General features: G+C 45.1%; 1 protein-coding gene across 1 annotated transcript in view; it reads left to right on the top strand.

The window, feature by feature from the left end:
• LOC127582541 (protein unc-13 homolog A) overlaps positions 1 to 25,797 on the top strand; it is a 261,016-nt gene that overhangs the window by 21,724 nt on the left and 213,495 nt on the right. Inside the window, exons 2-3 of the mRNA XM_052037881.1 lie at positions 14,031 to 14,060; positions 23,648 to 23,747. Coding sequence (XP_051893841.1) covers positions 14,031 to 14,060; positions 23,648 to 23,747 — 130 coding nt within the window. The remainder of the gene's footprint in view (positions 1 to 14,030; positions 14,061 to 23,647; positions 23,748 to 25,797) is intronic.

Below are 25,797 nucleotides of genomic sequence, written 5' to 3'. Positions count from 1 at the left end.
TACAAGGAGTAGAGTAGGGGGCTGAGGATGCAGCCTTGTTGGGCACCGGTGTTGAGGATAACCGTGGCAGAGGTGTGCTCCCTATCCTTACTGATTGTGGTCTGTTGGGTAGGAAGTCAAGGATCCAGTTGCAAAGGGAGGTGTTGAGTCCCAGGTCTAAGAGTTTGGAGATGAGTCTATTTTGAATTCTAGTATTAAAGGTGGAGCTGTAGTCAATAAACAATAGTCTAATCTAGGTGCCTTTACTGTCCAAGTGCTTCAGGGATGAATGTAGAGCCAGGGAGATGGCATCTGCCGTGGACCTGTTTCGGCGGTGGGCGAATTGCAGTAGGTAGAGGTTGTCTAGGAGACTGGAGCTGATGTGTGCCATGAGCAGCCTCACGAAGCACTTCATGATGGTGGATGTCAGAGCCACCGGGTGGTAGTCATTAAGACACATTACCTTATTTTTCTTGGGTATCAGGATGATAGTGCTCTTAAAGCAGGTGTGAACCTCAGATTGAAGTAGGGAGAGGTTAAAAATGTCTGCGAATGCCCCTGCCAGCTGATCTGCGCAGCATCTAAGGACATGGCTGGGGACGCCATCTGGGCCAGGTGCTTTCTGTGGATTCGCGCTCTGGATTCTGAAGATTGATCTGATGTATGCAGTGGTGACTGGGTTCAGGTGCATTGGAGGCTGTCGGGGCAGGTGGTGATATTTCAATCCCCTTCTGTTCAAATTGTGCGTAGAATGCATTAAGCTCATCAGGAAGGGATGCGCTGTCGTTAGTGATGCTACCCAGCATCGTGTTTTTTTTAGCCTGTTATACCATGTAAGCCCTGCCGCAACTGACGGCTGGTCTGGGACTCTATTTTGGACTGTTAATGTCTCTTGGCATCACTGATTAGCTTTATGGAGGTTGTATCTCGATTACTTGTATAGGTCAGGGTTACCTGATTTGAATGCTGCAGTCTTGGGTTTCAGTAGGGAGTGGATCTCATGGTTCATCCATGGTTTCTGGTTTGGGAACACCCTGACTGACCTCTTTGGTAAACAGTCCTCACTTGCTGATAAAGTCTGTGACAGTGGTGAATCTTTGGCTGCTGAATCTTTGAACATGAACCTGTCTACTGACTCAAAGCAGTGGCAAAGACGGTCATCTATTTCCTCGGGCCAACACTGTACGACTTTCTGTACCAGATCCATGCGTTTCTGTTTGTACACGGAGAAGGAGCACAAGGGCTAAGAATTGGGTAGTGGATTTGGAGGATTCTGTAGAGAAAACGTTGAGTGATTATACCCTTTGTTTTAAGGTGCCTGCTGTAAGTAGCCCATGACTCAGAAGCATATAGAATAGCGATCACTGCCGTCCAGCTTGTTCCTGGGTTTTTAGTCTTGATCTTTGCATGATTTTCTTTATGTGGCTGGAAAGGCATGATGGCAACCAAAATATGAGAAGTGTTCGTATTTCCAGGGTCATGCTCCAGGCCTTTATTGTTGGAGGCAATGTTGTAGCAGGGAGGCAGATTGATAAAGGGCCTTTGTTTTGCAGAAATGCAATGCTTATTCATGTGAATGAGTCTGTGATGGTTTTTACTGTTTGAAAAGCCCATAGTGATTAGTATGCCAAGTGCTAAAGGAATTGACCAAATTAAAAGCTTCTACACTGTTGAATAAGGGAGGTCACACTACCCACCCTCCTCCCCCTGCCGTAATGCCACAAGAAATGAACTAGATCATTGGCATGTTGGGGGGGGGGGGGGGGGGGGAAATTAATCTAATGCCTGCACTGCACTAGAGCTTTGAAATACTCGATATGGGAAGTCCCTAGGTGACAAAAGGGGTCTATACCTATGAACTATGCATAAATCAGAAATGAATAACTGTGTATGGGAGAGAATCTCACAAACGGCTGTGACAGGAGAGTGAGCAGGCATGGGAAGAGACTGCCAGCCAACCTAAATGAGCGAGTAAGGCTGTTCAGTGCTCTCAGCTATGCTTGGCTTGATCCATAAGATATAGGAGCAGAATTAGACCATTTGGTCTATCATCTGCTCTGCCATTCAATCATGGCTGATTCTTTTTATTTTCCTCTTCAGCCCCATTCTCCTGCCTTCTCCCCATAACCCTTAACCCCTTTACCAATGACTAGGCCTCCACAGCCCTCTATGGCAATGAATTCCACAGATTCACCACCCTCTGGCTGAAGAAATTCTTCCTCATCTCAGTTCTTAAGGGACGTCCCTTTATTCTGAGGTTGTGTCCTCTGATCCTAGACTCTCCTACTAATGGATCCTCTTCACGTCCACTCTAACCAGACCTTTTCAGTATTTGGTAGGTTTCAAAGAGATTGCTTCACCTTCCAAACTCCATCAAATACATGCCCAGAGTCATCAAACACTTCTTGCTTCTTGTACCTTAAGTTTTTCACTCCTAGGATCATTCTTGTAAGTTTGTTTGACTTTGATTTGTTGCGGGTTTTTTGGTCTTGATCTTTGAATGCTTTTCCTCAAATGGCTGGAAGGGGCAGGGGGTGGGATGGGGAGAGGAGAGAAGGCACACAGAAGTGCTTGCAGCCCCACAGCAGCCAGGAAATTCATCCTGCTACTCTCCCAAAAGCTCATTTGTATGTATGGGTTGACCATAAGTCGAGCATTTCTGACCTGGGGAGGACCAGTAGAGTGAGTGTCAACTTTTGTGGTGGTCTGCTCAGGTTGTACAATTGTAGATGTAGAATGAGAGCTTGCTGCTTACCAGCAGTTATACACACAGCCGCAAGTGGTGATGGTTGAAATTAGTACTGCAATTGGTGGTATTTTGCATTTGAAGATGCATTCCCTGGCCACCTCTGTCTCTGAATTTGAAAGTCCTCATGAGGCACTGCATCCACATTCTTGCTGCTCATCTGTCATTCATTGTACCAGCTGTCTCCCCCTTGGCTTTGTGTCTGGATGGTCTACAGTGGAATCAAGACATCGATCCTATTTTGCATCACATTCAAAGCCTCCAGTGTTGATGGAAACAGGAAAACCGGCCGTCTTGGATTTGAAGGATACTTGCTCTGGCTGCAATGTATTTCGTAGGAGGCCCAGGCTAGCTTTAAATAAGGCAGGGAAGCTTTAAGTGCTGGTAGACGATCATTCAATTGGCCCCCACTGTGGGAATAAGACTATGAACAAAGCAGTCTATGAATAGCACACAACAGTGGTTGTATAAAGGAGCAGGAAGCTTAAAGTTCTGCTGTCTGCATTGGAAGCAGTGGGCAGAGTTAATCCTGCATCACTGCCCTGCACTTGATTTTTGGGCTTTCCATTTGTATCCTAAAATGTTTAATTATGATTTTTGTTTACTAATTATCTTGCCATGGGATTGTCACAGCTTTGAATGATATAGTGGTTTGAGTTAATGGGAAGGCCAGGATATGATAGAATCTATTGAGCATCTGCCTGCAGAGGTTGTGGGGGCAGATACATTAGGGACATTTAAGAGACTCTTAAATGAACATATGAATGATAGAGAAATGGGGGGGGCTATGTGGGAGGGAAGGATTGGATAGATATTAGAGCAGGATAAAATGTCGGCACAACGTTGGGCCAAAGTGCCTGTACTGTGCTGTAATGTTCTATGTTCTATCTAGCTGGAGGTAGAATATGAAAATAATGTGTAATTCATTCATTTTATAAATGTATCCAGTGGGTTAACTTTTTTTCTTTGGGATAATTAATTGGATTGTTGCCCACATTTGTGTTGCATGACATTGCCTTATTTAGAATCTTAAGTGCTGAATTCCATAGCTTAGAGTAAAGGCAAAGTACAGACCTCACATCATTCAGAACTACAGAAGGCAAAGAGTATTATAGTTATTGTTAATGCGGTCATCAAAAAGTTCCACATCTTAATCAGACTCTTCCCACAAAATTTTAAAAATCTTTGCATTGTAAACCAATATAATTAGTGAAGGAAACAATTTGAATTTGTGTAATACTTCGTAGCAACCTTTCTGGTTGCTTGAAAATTTATTATTCAGTTGCAATGCAAACATTCCTGCCATATTTTCCAAGGGTCTTTTGAGGTAAATGGCAGTTCTGTTTCTGATGCTATAGTTGAGTAGATGGATGTTGCCCAGGACATCTGAAGAAAACTGGCGTTTGAGTGGCTTCATAAGATTGTTTAAGATCATCTGATTAAATGAATGGGGTTATCATCCAATGCCTGTATCATGCATGTGGATTCTAAAGTGGGATATTGACCTATAGCCTGTTTGAGGCAAGAATGCTGCTACTGATCCAAGCTAGCAAATGTGTAACATTGTTTACATGTACTGCATAAGTATTTCAAAAGTTAAAAATCTATATTCATCACTTAGTAGTCTGTGATGCCATCTAAATTGCAGGACATTTTGACTCTGGAAAGTTGAGGAAGCCACTTGCAATGTAAACATCAAGCAATAATGTTTACCTAGGGCAGATGATTGTAGTAATCTAACATTCAATATTTGTAGAGCAATGTAAGTCAATCCTGAAGGAATGTAGCACAAAACAACTAAATGTATAAGGTTGTATTGTGAATAATTCTCATGTTAATTTAAAACAGGTTATTTCATCTGATTTTTAACTAATTACTGTGGGTTCGCTTCATTGTCTTTGATCCTTTTATTTCACTGAACAAACTTTTTAGTCTACTGTTCATTCCTGTAATACTTGAATCAATGGCATTCAGCATGGTAACTGATTTGAGATTTTTTAATATGATTTGAAGGTGGTCACTGAAGTCCATAATGGAATTTGTGAGAAACTACTTTACCCACAGAGTAGTTAGAATGTGGAACTTGCACCACAATAATTCTGCAAATAGCCTGAATTCATCTAAGGGAAGTTAGAGAACCACATTGGTGATATGGAAATAAAAGGATCTGTTGGTGGGGTATAGATGAATGGGCATTGGAGGTTGTTTAGGTTAGTGTAAAATTGGACCAAATAATCTGTTTCATGCAAGATAGGTAATGGGCAACAATTTCCAGATTGGTCAATCTTCAATATAGAAGTTCAAATGTTTTTTTAAGGACTAAAGCTCTGGGATGAAGACTTGAATGAAACGTGTTGCTTGGATATATTTGTATATGAAGTTCATGGTACATTTCAGAAGTAGAATACAACATACTACCTAGCAAGCCTGAATTTTGAATCTGTTAATTCTAACTTACTTGAGGACTAACTTATAAATGTGAAATGAATTATCATAGTAAATAAAACCTATAAATGTCACAGATTAACATTTACACCCCACCTCCAGATATTCATTCTAGCACACAATCTCTACCTTTTGCTTCCACACATGAAATTAATTTAAAAAGTTAGTATGTACGAATTTGAATTTTAAAAAAAATCCTTGCTCAAGTATACCCACCTTATTTTAATAACAGATCACTCATTTCATTGGGTTTCTTCTGGTTTACATAACTCGTTTAAATTTTAAATTGTTGTGCATCTGTAATTCATTGGTGGCAGGAGTGTGTAGGTATACACGATTATGTGTGCTGACTCACTCTTCCACCCACCGATGCATTCATATTTGGGAGTGGGTTGATGGGATTGTGCATTGAGGCATGCTTCTCTTGAAATTTTATACTGGAGTAGCAAAATATGACTTCTTAACTTTTTAACTAGATTCTTAAAAAATATTGTTCGTGTTTCTCTGTGCCATCAAGGACTACATAATGGCACTCCCTTCTTAACCACTTCTCCAGGTTTGTACTTGGGTTCATCCTTTCCCATCTCCTCATTACTCATGCTGACACATTATTCAAAATAAGAGCCACAAATTATGGCGATACAAGCAGACAGGGTGGTGAAGTTTTCATTGGTCAGGGCACTGAGTACAAGAGTTGAGATGTCATTTTACAGCTGTACGAAACATTGGTGGGACCACACTTGGAGCATTGTGTGCAGTTTTGGTTCACCCAGCTATAGAAAGGATGTCATTAAGCTGGATAGAGTATAGAAAAGATCAACAAGGATGTTACTGGGACTGGAGGGCTTGAATTAAAAAGATGGGCTGGGGCTCTTTTCCCTGGAGGGCTGAGGGGTGACCTTAATTAGACATAAAAATCATGAGGCATGAATAAGGGGAATGGTCACAGTCTTTTTCTCCGGGTAGAGGAGTCTGAAATGAGAGGGCATAGATTCAAGGTGAGAGGGAAAAGATTTAAAGGAGACCCGAGGGATAATGTTTTCACAACCTCTGTGGAATGACCTGCCAGAGGAAATGGTAGAGGCAGGTACGATTACGATGTATAAAAGACATTTGGACTAATACGTGGATAGGAAAGGTTTTGAGGGAAATGGGCTAAATGCAGTCAAATGGGACTAGCTCAGGTAGGCAACTCGGTCAGCCTAGATATTGGGCCAAAGGGCCTGTTTCTGTGCTGTATGACTCTGACGGTATACCCCACTGAAGGAGGCTAATTGACCCATAATGGCTTTGCCAGCTCTTTGCAGAATTAACCACAGTCCCATTCTTTCACTTTCACCCAGAAGATATTTCCTAAAACAACAACCAAGGAGCTGGAGGAACTCAGTGGGTCAGGCAGTATCTGTGGAGGGAAATGGACAGTCAGTGTTTTGGTTAAGACCCTTCATCTGGACTGAAAGATAGAGGGGAGATAGCCAGTATCAAGAGGTGAGGGGAAGGGGTGGAGTAAGAGCTGGCAAGTGATCGGTGGATCCTGTTGAGGAGGGGTGATAGGCAGATGGAGGAGGGGAGAGTGGAAGTTGCGACAGAGGCTGGGAGGTGATGGGTGGAGGCGACAGAGGCTGGGAGGTGATGGGTGGAGGCGACAGAGGCTGGGAGGTGATGGGTGGAGGCGACAGAGGCTGGGAGGTGATGGGTGGAGGCGACAGAGGCTGGGAGGTGATGGGTGGAGGCGACAGAGGCTGGGAGGTGATGGGTGGAGGCGACAGAGGCTGGGAGGTGATGGGTGGAGGCGACAGAGGCTGGGAGGTGATGGGTGGAGGCGACAGAGGCTGGGAGGTGATGGGTGGAGGCGACAGAGGCTGGGAGGTGATGGGTGGAGGCGACAGAGGCTGGGAGGTGATGGGTGGAGGCGACAGAGGCTGGGAGGTGATGGGTGGAGGCGACAGAGGCTGGGAGGTGATGGGTGGAGGCGACAGAGGCTGGGAGGTGATGGGTGGAGGCGACAGAGGCTGGGAGGTGATGGGTGGAGGCGACAGAGGCTGGGAGGTGATGGGTGGAGGCGACAGAGGCTGGGAGGTGATGGGTGGAGGCGACAGAGGCTGGGAGGTGATGGGTGGAGGCGACAGAGGCTGGGAGGTGATGGGTGGAGGCGACAGAGGCTGGGAGGTGATGGGTGGAGGCGACAGAGGCTGGGAGGTGATGGGTGGAGGCGACAGAGGCTGGGAGGTGATGGGTGGAGGCGACAGAGGCTGGGAGGTGATGGGTGGAGGCGACAGAGGCTGGGAGGTGATGGGTGGAGGCGACAGAGGCTGGGAGGTGATGGGTGGAGGCGACAGAGGCTGGGAGGTGATGGGTGGAGGCGACAGAGGCTGGGAGGTGATGGGTGGAGGCGACAGAGGCTGGGAGGTGATGGGTGGAGGCGACAGAGGCTGGGAGGTGATGGGTGGAGGCGACAGAGGCTGGGAGGTGATGGGTGGAGGCGACAGAGGCTGGGAGGTGATGGGTGGAGGCGACAGAGGCTGGGAGGTGATGGGTGGAGGCGACAGAGGCTGGGAGGTGATGGGTGGAGGCGACAGAGGCTGGGGAGGTGATGGGTGGAGGCGACAGAGGCTGGGAGGTGATGGTGGAGGCGACAGAGGCTGGGAGGTGATGGGTGGAGGCGACAGAGGCTGGGAGGTGATGGGTGGAGGCGACAGAGGCTGGGAGGTGATGGGTGGAGGCGACAGAGGCTGGGAGGTGATGGGTGGAGGCGACAGAGGCTGGGAGGTGATGGGTGGAGGCGACAGAGGCTGGGAGGTGATGGGTGGAGGCGACAGAGGCTGGGAGGTGATGGGTGGAGGCGACAGAGGCTGGGAGGTGATGGTGGAGGCTACAGAGGCTGGGAGGTGATGGGTGGAGGCGACAGAGGCTGGGAGGTGATGGGTGGAGGCGACAGAGGCTGGGAGGTGATGGGTGGAGGCGACAGAGGCTGGGAGGTGATGGGTGGAGGCGACAGAGGCTGGGAGGTGATGGGTGGAGGCGACAGAGGCTGGGAGGTGATGGGTGGAGGCGACAGAGGCTGGGAGGTGATGGGTGGAGGCGACAGAGGCTGGGAGGTGATGGGTGGAGGCGACAGAGGCTGGGAGGTGATGGGTGGAGGCGACAGAGGCTGGGAGGTGATGGGTGGAGGCGACAGAGGCTGGGAGGTGATGGGTGGAGGCGACAGAGGCTGGGAGGTGATGGGTGGAGGCGACAGAGGCTGGGAGGTGATGGGTGGAGGCGACAGAGGCTGGGAGGTGATGGGTGGAGGCGACAGAGGCTGGGAGGTGATGGGTGGAGGCGACAGAGGCTGGGAGGTGATGGGTGGAGGCGACAGAGGCTGGGAGGTGATGGGTGGAGGCGACAGAGGCTGGGAGGTGATGGGTGGAGGCGACAGAGGCTGGGAGGTGATGGGTGGAGGCGACAGAGGCTGGGAGGTGATGGGTGGAGGCGACAGAGGCTGGGAGGTGATGGGTGGAGGCGACAGAGGCTGGGAGGTGATGGGTGGAGGCGACAGAGGCTGGGAGGTGATGGGTGGAGGCGACAGAGGCTGGGAGGTGATGGGTGGAGGCGACAGAGGCTGGGAGGTGATGGGTGGAGGCGACAGAGGCTGGGAGGTGATGGGTGGAGGCGACAGAGGCTGGGAGGTGATGGGTGGAGGCGACAGAGGCTGGGAGGTGATGGGTGGAGGCGACAGAGGCTGGGAGGTGATGGGTGGAGGCGACAGAGGCTGGGAGGTGATGGGTGGAGGCGACAGAGGCTGGGAGGTGATGGGTGGAGGCGACAGAGGCTGGGAGGTGATGGGTGGAGGCGACAGAGGCTGGGAGGTGATGGGTGGAGGCGACAGAGGCTGGGAGGTGATGGGTGGAGGCGACAGAGGCTGGGAGGTGATGGGTGGAGGCGACAGAGGCTGGGAGGTGATGGGTGGAGGCGACAGAGGCTGGGAGGTGATGGGTGGAGGCGACAGAGGCTGGGAGGTGATGGGTGGAGGCGACAGAGGCTGGGAGGTGATGGGTGGAGGCGACAGAGGCTGGGAGGTGATGGGTGGAGGCGACAGAGGCTGGGAGGTGATGGGTGGAGGCGACAGAGGCTGGGAGGTGATGGGTGGAGGCGACAGAGGCTGGGAGGTGATGGGTGGAGGCGACAGAGGCTGGGAGGTGATGGGTGGAGGCGACAGAGGCTGGGAGGTGATGGGTGGAGGCGACAGAGGCTGGGAGGTGATGGGTGGAGGCGACAGAGGCTGGGAGGTGATGGGTGGAGGCGACAGAGGCTGGGAGGTGATGGGTGGAGGCGACAGAGGCTGGGAGGTGATGGGTGGAGGCGACAGAGGCTGGGAGGTGATGGGTGGAGGCGACAGAGGCTGGGAGGTGATGGGTGGAGGCGACAGAGGCTGGGAGGTGATGGGTGGAGGCGACAGAGGCTGGGAGGTGATGGGTGGAGGCGACAGAGGCTGGGAGGTGATGGGTGGAGGCGACAGAGGCTGGGAGGTGATGGGTGGAGGCGACAGAGGCTGGGAGGTGATGGGTGGAGGCGACAGAGGCTGGGAGGTGATGGGTGGAGGCGACAGAGGCTGGGAGGTGATGGGTGGAGGCGACAGAGGCTGGGAGGTGATGGGTGGAGGCGACAGAGGCTGGGAGGTGATGGGTGGAGGCGACAGAGGCTGGGAGGTGATGGGTGGAGGCGACAGAGGCTGGGAGGTGATGGGTGGAGGCGACAGAGGCTGGGAGGTGATGGGTGGAGGCGACAGAGGCTGGGAGGTGATGGGTGGAGGCGACAGAGGCTGGGAGGTGATGGGTGGAGGCGACAGAGGCTGGGAGGTGATGGGTGGAGGCGACAGAGGCTGGGAGGTGATGGGTGGAGGCGACAGAGGCTGGGAGGTGATGGGTGGAGGCGACAGAGGCTGGGAGGTGATGGGTGGAGGCGACAGAGGCTGGGAGGTGATGGGTGGAGGCGACAGAGGCTGGGAGGTGATGGGTGGAGGCGACAGAGGCTGGGAGGTGATGGGTGGAGGCGACAGAGGCTGGGAGGTGATGGGTGGAGGCGACAGAGGCTGGGAGGTGATGGGTGGAGGCGACAGAGGCTGGGAGGTGATGGGTGGAGGCGACAGAGGCTGGGAGGTGATGGGTGGAGGCGACAGAGGCTGGGAGGTGATGGGTGGAGGCGACAGAGGCTGGGAGGTGATGGGTGGAGGCGACAGAGGCTGGGAGGTGATGGGTGGAGGCGACAGAGGCTGGGAGGTGATGGGTGGAGGCGACAGAGGCTGGGAGGTGATGGGTGGAGGCGACAGAGGCTGGGAGGTGATGGGTGGAGGCGACAGAGGCTGGGAGGTGATGGGTGGAGGCGACAGAGGCTGGGAGGTGATGGGTGGAGGCGACAGAGGCTGGGAGGTGATGGGTGGAGGCGACAGAGGCTGGGAGGTGATGGGTGGAGGCGACAGAGGCTGGGAGGTGATGGGTGGAGGCGACAGAGGCTGGGAGGTGATGGGTGGAGGCGACAGAGGCTGGGAGGTGATGGGTGGAGGCGACAGAGGCTGGGAGGTGATGGGTGGAGGCGACAGAGGCTGGGAGGTGATGGGTGGAGGCGACAGAGGCTGGGAGGTGATGGGTGGAGGCGACAGAGGCTGGGAGGTGATGGGTGGAGGCGACAGAGGCTGGGAGGTGATGGGTGGAGGCGACAGAGGCTGGGAGGTGATGGGTGGAGGCGACAGAGGCTGGGAGGTGATGGGTGGAGGCGACAGAGGCTGGGAGGTGATGGGTGGAGGCGACAGAGGCTGGGAGGTGATGGGTGGAGGCGACAGAGGCTGGGAGGTGATGGGTGGAGGCGACAGAGGCTGGGAGGTGATGGGTGGAGGCGACAGAGGCTGGGAGGTGATGGGTGGAGGCGACAGAGGCTGGGAGGTGATGGGTGGAGGCGACAGAGGCTGGGAGGTGATGGGTGGAGGCGACAGAGGCTGGGAGGTGATGGGTGGAGGCGACAGAGGCTGGGAGGTGATGGGTGGAGGCGACAGAGGCTGGGAGGTGATGGGTGGAGGCGACAGAGGCTGGGAGGTGATGGGTGGAGGCGACAGAGGCTGGGAGGTGATGGGTGGAGGCGACAGAGGCTGGGAGGTGATGGGTGGAGGCGACAGAGGCTGGGAGGTGATGGGTGGAGGCGACAGAGGCTGGGAGGTGATGGGTGGAGGCGACAGAGGCTGGGAGGTGATGGGTGGAGGCGACAGAGGCTGGGAGGTGATGGGTGGAGGCGACAGAGGCTGGGAGGTGATGGGTGGAGGCGACAGAGGCTGGGAGGTGATGGGTGGAGGCGACAGAGGCTGGGAGGTGATGGGTGGAGGCGACAGAGGCTGGGAGGTGATGGTATCTGATAAGAAAGGAATTGAGTAAAGGAGGTGGGGTGGCCAGATGGGAACGAAATGGGGAAGGGACCCAATGGGAGGAGTGTGGGTGATGGAGGAGGGGAAAGAAATGGGGCTGGTGTGGGAGGAACTAGGTAGATCTGGAGGAGAGAGAAAAGGGGCAGAGGGGGAATAGTTTACCTGATATTGGAGAATTCTTGCCAATTCATCTCCCTTTTTGTCTTCTCCCCATTCTGTAAACTGTTCATATGTGATCCTTTCTCGATCAGTTTAATCTGATCAGTTGTAAAGTTACTGTAATATTTTGGAATCTATAATTGCAAATTGGACATCTTTAAAGGATCGTGAAAGCTTTTCTACCAGAATTTCTACCCTGAATTGATAGGGCATAACTAAAAATGTGCAGTGGAATGAATTAATTCACATGGAAGTTGGTTAGGAAGGGTCTTTGGATATTGAAATTTCATGTTATAGTGTCACTATGGTTCATGCTGTAGTTTTTGAATTAAAACCCTTGGGGCTAACAGCTGACTACTAAATTTGGCAAATGAGTTTGGATGTGCCGTGCAGTCATCTGGAGGAGACATTCTTTTATATATCATTAAATGTACATTTGCACTGAAGAAAATAATGATGCTTTGTTTCTGGAGAAGCATAACTTGTCCAGATATTTAAGTATTAACAACAATAACAAAAATCGCATTTAAAAAGTTTGTATTAATCTGGTATTTTTAATTTTATATTTGGAATTGACATTTTGGTAGATTTCATTGTTCTATGCCCTTAAATGAAAATGAGTATTGCTCGAAGACTGCTGAATGGAAAATCATTCTGAATGTGAGCCAGTGCTGGTTACCTGGTGTTTGAGGCCCTGTATATTTCACAACACAGGAAGCTACCATTTGGCTCATTGGATCCTTGCTGGCTCCTGGGAGGCAATCCCATTAGTTTCATTTCTCCTTGGTTCTCCACACCCCTGTAACAAGCCCATCAACTCCCCTTTAATTTTTTTTGCCATTGATCAACACTAGAGGGTATTTACATTGGACAATTTAAAAACTTTATTTTTGCACAGTAACAGGCCCTTCCAGTCCAACGAGCCTGTTTTGCCCAATTGCACCCATGTTAACCTACTAACCTGTATGTCTTTGGAATGGGGGAGGAAACCAGAGCACCGAGGAAACTCCTGCAGTCACGGGGAGAACGTACAAACTCCTTACAGACAACGTGGGAATTGAACCCCAATCACTGGTGCTGTAATAGCCTTATGCTAACAGCTATGCTACTGTGCCACAGCTACCAACATGTTATTGAAATGTGGGAAGAATCCAGAGTACTTGGAGGAAATCATGTAGTCATGAAGAGAACATGTAAACTCCACAGACAACACCTGAAAGGTGGATTGAACTGGGATTCTGAGGCCACAGTACTAATTGCTTCAGCACCATGCTGTCTTGGACTGAAGAGCTGAACCAAATGGTCAAATCCAGTTCACCTTTTGGCATCTCAACTTGTGGTTGATGCTAAATTAATGTCACTGATTACAAGTGTATTTTACCTTGAGTGGTGTGGCAAAAGGGAAACTGATGCTATAATCAAACTTAATATTACGTGGCATATGTGTTGTAAGAGTAATTTAATGGTATAACGAAGCTATGAAATTATTTTTGTGACACTAAGGATACCTGCAAATTTTCATGCCATGCAGCAAAAATGAGCTCAGACCTGCCTCTCTGAACTTTGCGTTCTAAAATAAAATGACAGGAGACCTAAATTATACTGGAAATCTATGTACATGCTAGTTTGTGCTCTATATTTAAGCACAATGTATAGTATCCTACTAATATCATTGGTTATTTCCCCATCTAAATTGATGGTGAATAACCAAGCTAACCTCTATTAAATAACCAAGATTTTCAGTGATTGTATTTTCTTCTCAAAAAGAATTTTCCAAAAACATTTTACAGCCTTAAGTTCTGTTTTGAAGTGTTGACCTGTTGTAAGTTAGGAAATGTAGCAGACAATTTGTGCGCAGCAAGCTGTATAAAACAGTAGTGTGGTAAAGATTATTAGTTAACTTTTTTGTGATGTTGATTGAGGTCTAGGGCCCAGGGATGATAACTCTGAAATACTGTGTTGGAATCCTTCATGTTTGGCTGAGAGAACCAACGGTATCTTGTTCCATAGTCTCATCTGACTGTGTAGAAATGCTTCCATACCACTGCGGAGTGTCAGCTTAGATTTTTGTGCTTAAGTCTCTGCCTTGGGACTTGAACACACGACCTTCTAGTTCAGAGTCAATCATGCTTCTTAACAAAATTACTATCCTGGATATTCTCTTAAAGAACAGATTACAGGTAGATTACTGTAAAGTGGTATCTCTGTCCTGACTTTTTGTGAGTGCATGATCCCAGAATTATTATTTGTTTTAGTACAGCGATTGAAGTGAAATTTTATTCTAAAAGTTGTCTCATTTTCTTTTTTCAGTTAAGAAAGCAAAGCTTGATGGACCACAAGGTAAGCTTTTATTCATCTAATTATTTTGCTGAGGATTTGTGGTGAAAACAGCTGTCTTTACAATATTTCTAATGTCAAAATTTAAATGTTTTAACAATCAGAAAGCTTTTTTTGGACTACTGTAGCACTGTTAATTAGACATTAAGAAAATGCTATTGCAAAATTTCATTTTGTAAGTAATTCACATCACTGGCTCAGACATAGCACTGGATTTGTTCTGAAAAGAAAAATATTCTTCTCCCCACTCCACCCTCTCTGTAAGTGAAAACATTTGAAGGTATGGTTCCAAAATTGATTCTGATGTAAACAATTACCACCTGGACATAGAACGTAGAACAGTACAGCACAGGAACAGGCCCTTTGGCCCATGATGTTGTGCCGAATTAATTGAATTACTAATCAAATGCCCAACTAAACTAATCCCTTCTGCCTACACAATGTCCATATCCCTCCACTTCCTGCACATTTTGCAAGCATGGGGAGAAAATGTAATGTTAATATCTGTTCTTTCTTTGCTGTAAAGATGAAGCCCATCTGAATTATACTCTGGATAACTTGAATCTTCCCCCCCCGGATTTTGAAAATGTGAAAATAAATGGCAGTGATTCTCAATATTTGTATGAGTCTTCACTGTAGAAGGCACTAACAGTATCCAAGTAAGGGCCGAGGGATATCCAATCAAGGGGCGAGAGATGGAGGAAAAGACAGCTAAAAACCAAAATGTTCCTGGGACCTGATGGCCTACTTTTCCTAAGTTTTTTTTATTGAATCTAATATCTCTGCAGCTATTTCCTTTGTAATTTACCAAATTTCCTGGATTGTGGAAATATCTCAGAGGTTGGAAAACTACATGTATAACACTGCTATTCGAGAAAGGAGGGAAACAAAGCTATGTAGGCTAGTGTGAAAATTTGAGATTATCCACTTTGGAAGGAAGAATGAAAAAGCAGGTTATTATTTAGACTGAACAAGACTACAAGATGTGGTAACAGGATCTGGAGCTAGTTGTTGCATCTGCATGCATTTGCAGTACATGGAATGCACAAGTAATTAGGAAGGGCCATGGAAGATGGCTTTTATACTCCTAACATTGTAATAAAAGTAGAATTTTTATTTTGCAACTTTACAGGACACTAGTAACACTGCAGTTTCCTTCAGTTAGGATGCAAAGGCCCAACCAAAGTAGATTGTTAGAAGCCAGTGAGGTGCAAAACAAATTAATTTGTAGTGAGGTATCCAGAAAGCTTGGCGGAGGGAAGAACTTGATGGAGCTGAAGATTTGGAAGGAATTGAGCAATACTGGGTTGGGGAGGAGGGTGGGGAGGGAAATGATGGATTGTTGGACAAGTTTATCCCAGCAGGATGTGGTGAAGCCATAAGGGAAATTCGGAAATGAACTCTAGTTTCATGAAGTTGGGAGTGGGATAGCATTCCTGGTCACATGATGATGGATGAAATGAGATTGGTAAGGTGAACTGCAGAGAAGTTTCTAAGGTAACATTTGTTGTATTGTGTCCTTCTGACCTAGTAACTGGAACAGATGCATAGCTTCAAGCAAGCCAGAATTTTTTTTGTATCTTCAGCTGATCCGAAAGTGTGATCCAAACATTGTCAGGCAGTTATATCTTGTTACCGAAGTAGCAAGTTTCCCATCTTAAGGCAGCACTTCCCTTGGCATCTAATGTATACATGACAAAAGGCAGGATAGATCGGTGGGAGGTTTGGCAGAAGTGAATCAAGCGTGAAAAAAATATTCTAGAGCTGGAGGAAGAAAATCTTGATGAAGGACCAGATGGGGTTTAAAGTTTGGTGAAGTATCAAAATTGTCTACCATTGAATGTAGTCAAGGCTTCAGCAGCAGCCAGGAAGATTTATGGATTAAATTTCACATCATATTCTTAATATCTGCCAGAAGAAGGGGAGAGGAATTGAAAAACTTGTCAGTCTGGATTGAGTATGTACAGAGTATACATGCAAAAGTTATTAGCATACAGTAACCCAGTACTAGTTAAGTAATAAGGGTGTCAATTAGTGTAAGTCTGAATTAAAAACAAAATATCCATTGCCATTCATTTTTTTTTAATTAATCTTCAGGAAGTTGATCAAAGCATTGATAGTGATTGGGGTGAAATTGCTGAATTATTACTGTCCATTTCAGCAGCCTGGTTTGGAGCCTCTTTTTCAGTAATGGTTGGCATTAGGCTCAAGGGCCTGTACCCATTTTGTGCTCCTTAAGTCTGATACTCTATAAACTTTGTCATCTATTTTTCTTTCAGTTTGTAAATATGGAAAAATTTCTCAGGAATATCTGTTAAGATTTGTAAATGGTAATTCAGTTCTGTGTACAGAATGTTTCAGTTGTGATGTTCAATTATAATATTGGATTCTTGCAAAGTTTAATTTATGTATGTCTGCACACAATTGATATAGAGATCTTTTGCATCTTTTTTACACCATACAAATAGTTAGAAAGCAAATGTTTGGAACTCAAATTTAAAATTTTGTGTGCTCTTTTCTCCCTGAGGCTCAAAACTAATCTTAACTGGAAAGAGATACTTTTGGAAATCTCAATAGAAATGAAAATTTGGCTTGGCTCCCAACTCTATTTGCTTGCTTCAGGTTTGCAAATGACAAATTGGGTATTGTGCTATTCAGCAAACCTATTGTAATCTGTTTTATAAAGCATAGAACATGAAACATTACAGCACAGGAACAAGGCCCCATGGTCCACTGTCTCTGCTGACCATGATTTCCTCTGCTGACCTTAAACCTATGACCTCTGGTATTTGACATTTCCACCCAGGGGGGAAAAGGACTGACTACCCTATCTATGCCCCTCATAGTTTTATATACTGTACTTCTATCAGGTCACCTCTTGGCCTCTGACACTCCAGATAAAACAATCCAGGTTTGTCCAAACTTTCCTTGTAGCTAATGCTCTCTAATCCAGGCAGCATCCTTGTGAACCTCTTCTGCACCCTCTCCAAAGCCTCCACATCCCTCCTGTAATGTGTTGACCAGAACTGCACAAATACTCCAAATGTGGCCTAACCAAAGTTTTATACTGCTGCAATATCAAGTAAATGATATGCTGGAAAAACAGTGGTTGGGCAACATTTGTGGAAAGAGAAACACTGATAAAAGACTTGTGGAAAGCAGAAATGTAAAAATGACCATCTTAAGTTGAAGGAAAGAATAGAAAGAGTAAAGGGAATATTTCTGACAAGGTGAGGCTAGGATTGCTGAGACAATTATGTTTATGGATCCATCAGGTTAATAGAATAATGAGGGGAAATTAGAGAAAACAGATGGTAAAACTGAAATACAGGTCCAAGCTACAGCTGAACCTGAAACCAAAAGCAGAATGCTGGAAATGCCCAGCAGATCAGGCAGTATCTATGGACGGAGGAAAGCTGGGTTAATCTTGCAAGTGGTAACCTTGCAGCAGAATTGGCCAGTTCTGATACAAACAGGAAAAGTGAGTTAACCAAAATTGTTGAATTTGATATAGTGGCTCAAAGGAAGATGAGGTACGTCAGATTTGGGTGTGGGATGGAGAATTAAACTATTAGGCAACTAGAAGCTTTTGGTTGCCCCTGTGGATTGAACAGATGCTTTGCAAAGTAGTCATCCTATCCGTATTTTGTTCCTTTGACGTAGAGGAGATCACATCATGAGTACCAAATGCTGTACGCTAGATTAGGGGAAAAAGTGCAAATGAATCACTGCTTCACTTGTAAAGACTGAACGATGGGAAGGGATGAGGTAAAAGAGCTGCTGGTGCAACTACTTCAATTGGTTGGGAAAGTTTTGAGAAAGAAAAGCAGATTAGGGAATCACAAAGGGAACAGTCCCTTTTGAATGCTGAAAAGAGGAGGGTGGGGTAAGATGTTTGGTGGAATCTTGTTGAAAGTGGTGAAAACTGTACACCATATTCCATCAATACAGAAGCTGGTAAGATGAACAGTAAGTAATGGGGAAGGCTATCCTTGCTTTCTTCATGAGGAGAGGTTCACTATTCTCACAGGATCACCGTTCCTGTGAATGATGAACATTTGGAATTCTCTGCACCAGAGTTGTGAAGGTTGGCTCATTAGAAGTAATTGATCAGGCATGATAATATGGAATGGCAGGGTAGGCTTGAGAGGCTGAGTGGAGTGGCTGCAACTCATTTTGCTTTCTTGTGTTCTTGTATGAGTGGGGTTGAATGCAAGTATGGGGAGATAGATGAACTGTGGAAGGAGTCTTTGATAGGTCAGCTATAATAAAAGGAACACCATTTAAGGAACAAGGAAGACATTTTGGAGGCTCATTGGAAAGTCTCATCAGAACAGATAGAACAGAGACTGAGGAAATGAGAGAATGGAATGAAATTCTTACATGAGACAGGATGTGAGGTAACTGAGAATTTGTGGGCTTGTGGTAGATATTGGTGGCTAACCGATCTTCTGAGATGGATGTGAAGAACTCCAGGAAGGGAGGAGACAGATGGACCATGTGAAAGTGAGAGCAAGGAAGAAATAGGCAGCAATAGTAATAAATGTTTTTAATGCACAGAATTGCATCAACATAGTTGTCGGTATACCAGAAAGAGCTCGGAGGATGTCTGAACAGGACTGAAGCAAGGAGTATTTGACACGTGCAGGGATGGATGTAATATGGGCACATGCAAAATCTTATAGTATACATATTGATTTGAGAGAAGTGAGTGGAATTAAAGGATGTTGCTCAATGTGAGAACATGTTCAGCCAGCTAATTGAGTGTTTGGGTGGAGGGGAAATGGTTAGGCCTCTGTTCAAGGAAGAAGTAGGGGGTCCTTGCACTATCCTGGTGTGGGATGAAGGTGCTGAGGGATTGGATTTACCAGAGTTACAGCCATCTGTTTCAGTTCTGCTCTGGCATCCTTCCTGAATTCTCTTAATAGTATGCTGACAACTGTGTTTGTGTAATTTCATGCTGGTTGGGACCAGGAAATTATCAAAGTGGTGAATGGCAGCGGAGACATTACTGATGTAAGCAGGTTAGGGGCTAGACAAGGGAAGAAAGGATGGAGTCAAAGTAAGAAATTTTGTAGGGTAACAGCAGGATGAAGCAATAGTTCTGTCTGGACAGCCTTGCTTATAGAAATCGGAAAGAAGTGAGAAGGAGGTTGCACGAGGTTGGGGAACTGTAAGGTTTCTGTGGAGGGGAGATCTCCCAAAGAAATGAGAGCTATGCCGATGAATGAGGCCTGATGTTCAGTGGACTGCTCATGGTCCAGAGGGAGGTATGACCAAGTATCTGAGGCTTGAATGCCTTCTGCAAGATACAGGTCTGTTGCTGAACTACAGCAGCACCACCCTTCGTGGCTTAATTACTATATGAAGGTTGGAGCTTCGTGAATGAAGTGCTGGAATTTCAGAAGTGGGTAGGTTACAGTGAGTGAGGGGAATGGAAGAATGAGTTTGTGTTGCATCATCAGTGATAGATCTTGAGAGGGGAGGAGGCCAGGAGGAAGGATCTATTTGTATCTGGAACTTGAGATGAAAAATAGTCCAGAGACTTGGGTGAAGATTCTTGGCCAAAGAAACCAATCCTGCTCTAAGGATATCCATCTGTAATATTAACTCCAGTTTTTTTTTGTGTAGGAGAACCTCATGGTGCTCAGAGAGCTATAGAACTTAAAGGATTTGGGGAAAAGCAAAAGCATGAAATTTTTAAAATCAAAGTAGAATGTGAGCCAGTATAGATTGGTCAGCACAAGAGTGACCGGAGACTGCATTTACGGTACCAAGGTGTATTGAAGCAATCCAAAAGAAATATTTTATGATTTTAATTGTCATTTTTCCTTTGAGCACTGACAGTGGTTGACTTGCTGCTTTTTCTCATGTTTGTATCCCTTGGCTTTTATAGTGTATTAGCTGATTGCTTTTAGAAATTAATATTATTTTGGTTTCATTCAAAACTTTGACTTGCTTTGTAAGTCAAACTGAGAATGTTGAATGTGAGCTCAGTTGGCACTGATAGTGTGTAAATAACTTTTCTAGTGCTGATGGTGCATTTATGATCTTTACTCTTAAAGCCTTGTAAACATTAAAATGCATGATATATGAACACCATGGATGCGATTTGAAAACATTTAAGTAAATGGTGACGGGCTTGGAGATGTTTTGCAGTATGATGTATATTCTACATCGAATTTCTAAGTCAACTGCTTAATAATGAGCCAGTAAATTATTGTTCATTTATACAGTGAATATAAGATTGGATTGGTGTTGGTCAATTACTGATCAAGTAAAATAGATGTATATTTCATAGTTTTCAAAGGAGCAAACTGCTAGAGAAGTGTACATTTTCTTAACACTATCTTGGTCATACTTGGTGATTATTCAATCCTTTCCTAAAAACAATATTTTGGTCTTTTTAACCCTATAACCTTTTGGCTTCATGCTGTATCTTTTTAATACCAACTGTGATCTTTATCCTGGGTTAATGTTAATTACATTTGATGCTGCTTCAACTGCACTTTACAAATCCAGGATTGTCACTCCCTAGAAAGGAGGAAAGAAAACAAATGAGGCATGGAAGTTTTGTGTAACACACCATATTGATTTGAACATGTATCACTGTTTCTTATTGCCACATCAAAATTTTAGCAGTGCCTGCATTGCAGCAATGTGAGCAACTTCAACACATTTGACACCAGAGATCCAAGAAGCCTTGGCAACACTTTCCCAAGAGCATCCAGGAATGGGTGACAAATGCTAGAGATGTTTAGTCTTGCTGGAGATCACCATGTCCTAAATATTGACTTTTTATTAATTTTTTTGGATCTGAATTGACTCCTGGAAAAATGTATTTATTTTCCTCCCTTTTTGGTTTGGGTCATGTATTGGTTTATTATTGTCACTTGTACTGAAGTACAGTGTAAAACTTGTCTTGCATACTGTTTGTACAGGTCAATTCATTACACAGTGCAGATACATTGAGTTAGTACAGATTGCATTGAGGTAGTATAGGTAAAAACAATAACAGAGTACAGAGTAAAGCGTCACAGCTACAGGGAAGTGCATTGCAGGTAGACAATAAGGTGCAAGGTCATAACAAGGTAGATTGTGAGGTTAAGAGTCCATCTCATATAAGGGAACTGCTCAATAGTCTTATCACAGTGGGATAGAAGCTGTCCTTGAGCCTGGTGGTATGTGTCCTCAGGCTCCTATATTTTCTGCCTGATGGGAGAAGAGAGAGTGACCCGGGTGGGCGGGGTCTTTGATTATGCTGGTTGCTTCACCAAGGCAGCGAGAGGTATAGACAGAGTCTATGGAGACGAGGCTGGTTTTTGTGACACTCTGGGCTGTGTCCACGACTGTGTAGTTTCTTGTGGTCCTGGACAGAGCAGTTGCCATACCAAGCTGTGATGCATCCAGATAGGATGCTTTCTGTGGTGCGTCGATTAAAAATCAGTGAGTGTCAAAGAGGACATGCCAAATTTCTTTATCCTCCTGAAGAAGTAAAGGCACTGGTGAGTTTTCTTGACCGTGGCATCTATGTGGTTGGACCAGGACAAGCTATTGGTGATGTTCACACTAGGAACTTGAAGCTCTCAACCCTCTCGACCTCAGCGCCATTAATGTAGACAGGTGCATGTACACCTCCCCCTTTTCCTGAAGTCAATGACAAGCTCTCTTGTTTTGCTGACATTGAGGGAAAGGTTGTTGTCATGACACCATGTCACTAAGCTCTGTCTCCTTCCTGTACTCCAACTCATCGTTATTTGACATGCGGCCTACTAGTGTGGTATCATCTGCAAACTTGTAGACGGAGCTAGAGCAGAATCTGGCCACACAGTCATGAGTAGGGAGCTGAGGATGCAGCCTTATGAGGGCACCAGTGTTGAGGATAATGCTGGAGGTGTTGCTGCCAATCCTCACTGATTGTGCTCTGTTGGTCAGAAATCAAGGATCCAGTTACAGGGGGACATGTTTGGTGAGGAGTTTGCTTGGAATTGTAGTATTGAAGGCAGAGCTGTAGTCAATAAACAATAGTCTAACATAAGTGTCTTTACTATCCAGATGCTCCAGAGCAGAGTGTAGGGCCAGGGAGATGGCGTCCACTGTAGACCTGTTACAGCGGTAGGCGAATTGCAGTGGGTTGAGGTTGTCTGGGAGGCTGGAGTTGATGCATGCCTTAACCAGTCTCTCAAAGCACTTCATGATGGTGGATGTCAGAGCCACTGGTTGGTAGTCATTAGAATTTCAACCTGAGGACCAGTCATATCCTTCTCCATAATTATCTTGAAACCAATGGAATTGTGATCACAAGATCCAAAGCATTCTGTCTCATTCCCTAAGAGGAGATCCAGTATCGTGTTCTCTCGAGTTGGGACCTCTACATATTGATTGAGGAAACTTTCCTGAACACATTTGACAAACTCTATCCCATCCAATCCCTTTACAGTATGGGAGTCAATATGTGGAAAGTTAAAATCACCTGCTATCACAACCTTGTTTTTCTTGCAACTGTTTGCTATGTCTTTACAAATTTGTTCCTCTAAATCCTGCTGGTTATTGGGAGGTCTATAATATAGTCCCATTAATGTGGTCATCCCTTTCTTATTCCTCAGTTCCACCCATATTTCCTCAGATGAACCCTCCAGTAATGTCCTCTCTGAGCAATGCCATGACATTTCCCTGAGTAATGACAGCCCTCCCCCTTTAACACCTCCCTCTCTATCATGTCTAAAACATTGGAACCCTGGAACAGTCCTGCCCCTCCTGCAACCAAGTCTCTGTAATGGCTACAACATCATAATTCCACATGCAGATCCATGCACTAAGTTCATCTGCCTTGCCTACAATACTCCTCGCATTAAAATAGAAGCATCTCAGAACATTAGTCCCACCACGCTCATCAACCTGTTGATTTCTGTCTGTTTGTAGGCTTAACATCTACTTTCCCCACAGCCACTCCACTTGCTGCCCTGCCACTTTGGTTCCTACCACCCTGCAACTCTAAACCTGCCCCAAGCAGCACCAGCAAATCTTCCTGCAAGGATATTGCTCCCCCTCCAGTTCAGGTGCAAACTGTCCTGTTTGTACAGGTCCCACCTGCCCTAGAAAAGAGCCCAATGATCCAAAAATCTAAAGCCCTCCCTGTGGCATCATCTCCTTCGCCATGTGTTAAACTGGACTATCTTCCTATTTCTTGCCTCCAGCATTTTCTAGTTCACCTAATTAAATAGCTGTAGAATATTTTTGGATCGTGTGGGTGTGGGGGAATAATGAAATGCTGTGATTTTTGGACCCCAAAATCAACATATTTCAAAGCAAAGTGGTCCTGTCTAATTGTATTATTAGTTGTAGATTGTATTTTTGCTGATTTCATTTAATATCTAATGTGCTTTTTCCAAAAAAAAGACCTTTTTTTCCATTAATATTATTGAAATGTAGTATAATTATATTCCTCCAGTTGTTTCTTGTCCTTTTGGAATACTATGTTCCTCCATGCCATGTCAACTTAGCCTAGAGAATGGTCATTTGCCTATAACCCATGTCCATACTGTTCAGTTTAATCATGTTTACTGAAATTGTTTATTTATCTTTTACAGAAAGATATAATACCTATGTGACTTTAAAAGTTCAAAATGTGAAGAGTACGACCATAGCAGTGCGGGGCAACCAACCGTGCTGGGAGCAGGATTTCATGTTGTAAGTTTTAAATGTGAAAGTGATAATATGACATTCCCCATTGGCTTGTCATTGATGGTAAGTTCCAATGTGCAAAACCATGTAATGAGAATGTGAGAGACAATCTTGCTAATACAAGAATATTATATTTTTTGATTTGACATATTGGTGATTAGATTTGCAGGGATGAATATGTCTGTATGCCAAGGGCTAAGTCACTGAAGCTTTAGGGCAAATTTCATTCACACATTTGAATGAAAATGTAAATTAATTCAAAGCAGAACTACTTAGTTTTAAAACTAATTTTTGTAGATTTAGTGAATTGTAATAATTAGTCATAGTCTTACAGCATGGGAACAGGCCCTTCAGCCCAATTTGTCCACGCCAACTGTGTTGCCCAGCAAGCTTGTCCCATCTGCCTGCATTTGGCCCATAGCCCTCTAAACCTTTCCTATCCATGTACTTATCTAGATGACTTTTAAACATTGCTAATGTGCATGCCACAACTACTATTTCTGGCAGCTCATTCCAAATACGCACCACCCTTTGTGTGAGGAAGCTGTCCCTGATGTCCCTTTTAAATCTCTTGCCTCTGATCTTCAACCTATGCCCTCTTGTTTTTAGCACCTGTTCCCTAGGAAAAAGACTATTTTCACCCTATCTATGCCCCTCCATGATCTTGTATACCTCTATCAGGTCACCCCTCAATCCACTACATTCCAGGAAATAGTCCTAGTCTGCGCAACCTCTCCTTGTAATTCAGGCCCTCAAGTCCAGGCAACATACTGGTAAATCTTTTCTGCACTCTTTTTAGTTTAATAACTTCACATCCATCTTATAACAGGGTGACCAAAACTGTGTATAATACTCCAATTAACACTTTGTCAAAAGCCAATTGATCTTTTAAGCTTTTACACAATGTTACATTCAGGAAAATTGCAATTTGTGTGACTGTATCATCAGTTGTTTTAAAATGACACAAGTAATTTTGGAGCATATATTTGTGGCCACAAATTTTAGATGAGATTTCATGCAACAAAACTTAACTCACTGATGAACATACTTTTGGCATCATTTATGGCCAAGGATCAGTTATTTAAGAAGTTGTACTGGTGTGTGTATAGATGGTTTCTTTAGTAATGAATATAAATACCATGCAGGTGCATTACAAGCTGCATATCCAGATTATTGCATGAAAAATGTATTCCTACCATGAGTAGTATTAAAGGTCTGCTTTTTCTTAAGAAATTTAACCTGTTTTGCCTTATCAGTGCAGGTGTTTAGAAAATAAGGTTCTGTTATTTCATGCTCTCTCCACATCCTGTGTTTGTTGAAATCTTGCTACTATTGCAAAAAAAAAACCTAACCTAATCGTGCATAATAATTGGCTTTATTTTTTATCCTGGTGGTGTATTCTCCAGTACAATTAAGTGAATGCAGGTTAAAGTCCACCTTAAAATAAGCATTTGTTCACTAATATTAGTAACAGTCATCTCAACCCATTGAACTGCAGAACTTTTCATCTTAAACTTATTTTGCATGTTTTTCTATAGCACTTGTTATCCTATACTTGCTGCATGGCTGTGAATCTTAGTTTCAGATGTTATCCATTTTCCCCATTAAGGTGCAGCCATATTTGTCTTAACCAGAATGTTCCATGATCCAACTATCTGTCATATTAAGATATTTTGTTCTTCTCTTGTGTCTTAATTATTTTAAATTGATTGTTTCTCATCATTGAAGCCCCTAGATGGTTGAAATAAATCAAAGATTTCAGCAGATATCACTTTAATTATATTTATCCTATTTGTAATTTTGGAAGATCCTAGATAATTTCCTTTTGGGCTTTCTTTGCTTGAGAGGAAATATGCCCTGGATCTTGTCTTATAATTTTGCATTCCTGGCATTATTTTGATTCTATGCTAACTACTGTATAGCTTTAAAAAGACATTTCTACAGCTGCAACTTAACCAGTGTGTTACCTAAATTTGCTATTGCCATATTTATAAAATCCAAAACAGGAATAGTGTTGCTTTGGTCAACCCCCACTTATTTCTGGGTAATTGTACAT

This window comes from Pristis pectinata, chromosome 24, assembly GCF_009764475.1.
Source record: "Pristis pectinata isolate sPriPec2 chromosome 24, sPriPec2.1.pri, whole genome shotgun sequence".
Classification (NCBI taxonomy): domain Eukaryota; kingdom Metazoa; phylum Chordata; class Chondrichthyes; order Rhinopristiformes; family Pristidae; genus Pristis; species Pristis pectinata.
Note: the sequence above shows the minus strand (reverse complement) of the source record. Positions and strands in the feature narration are given on the sequence as shown.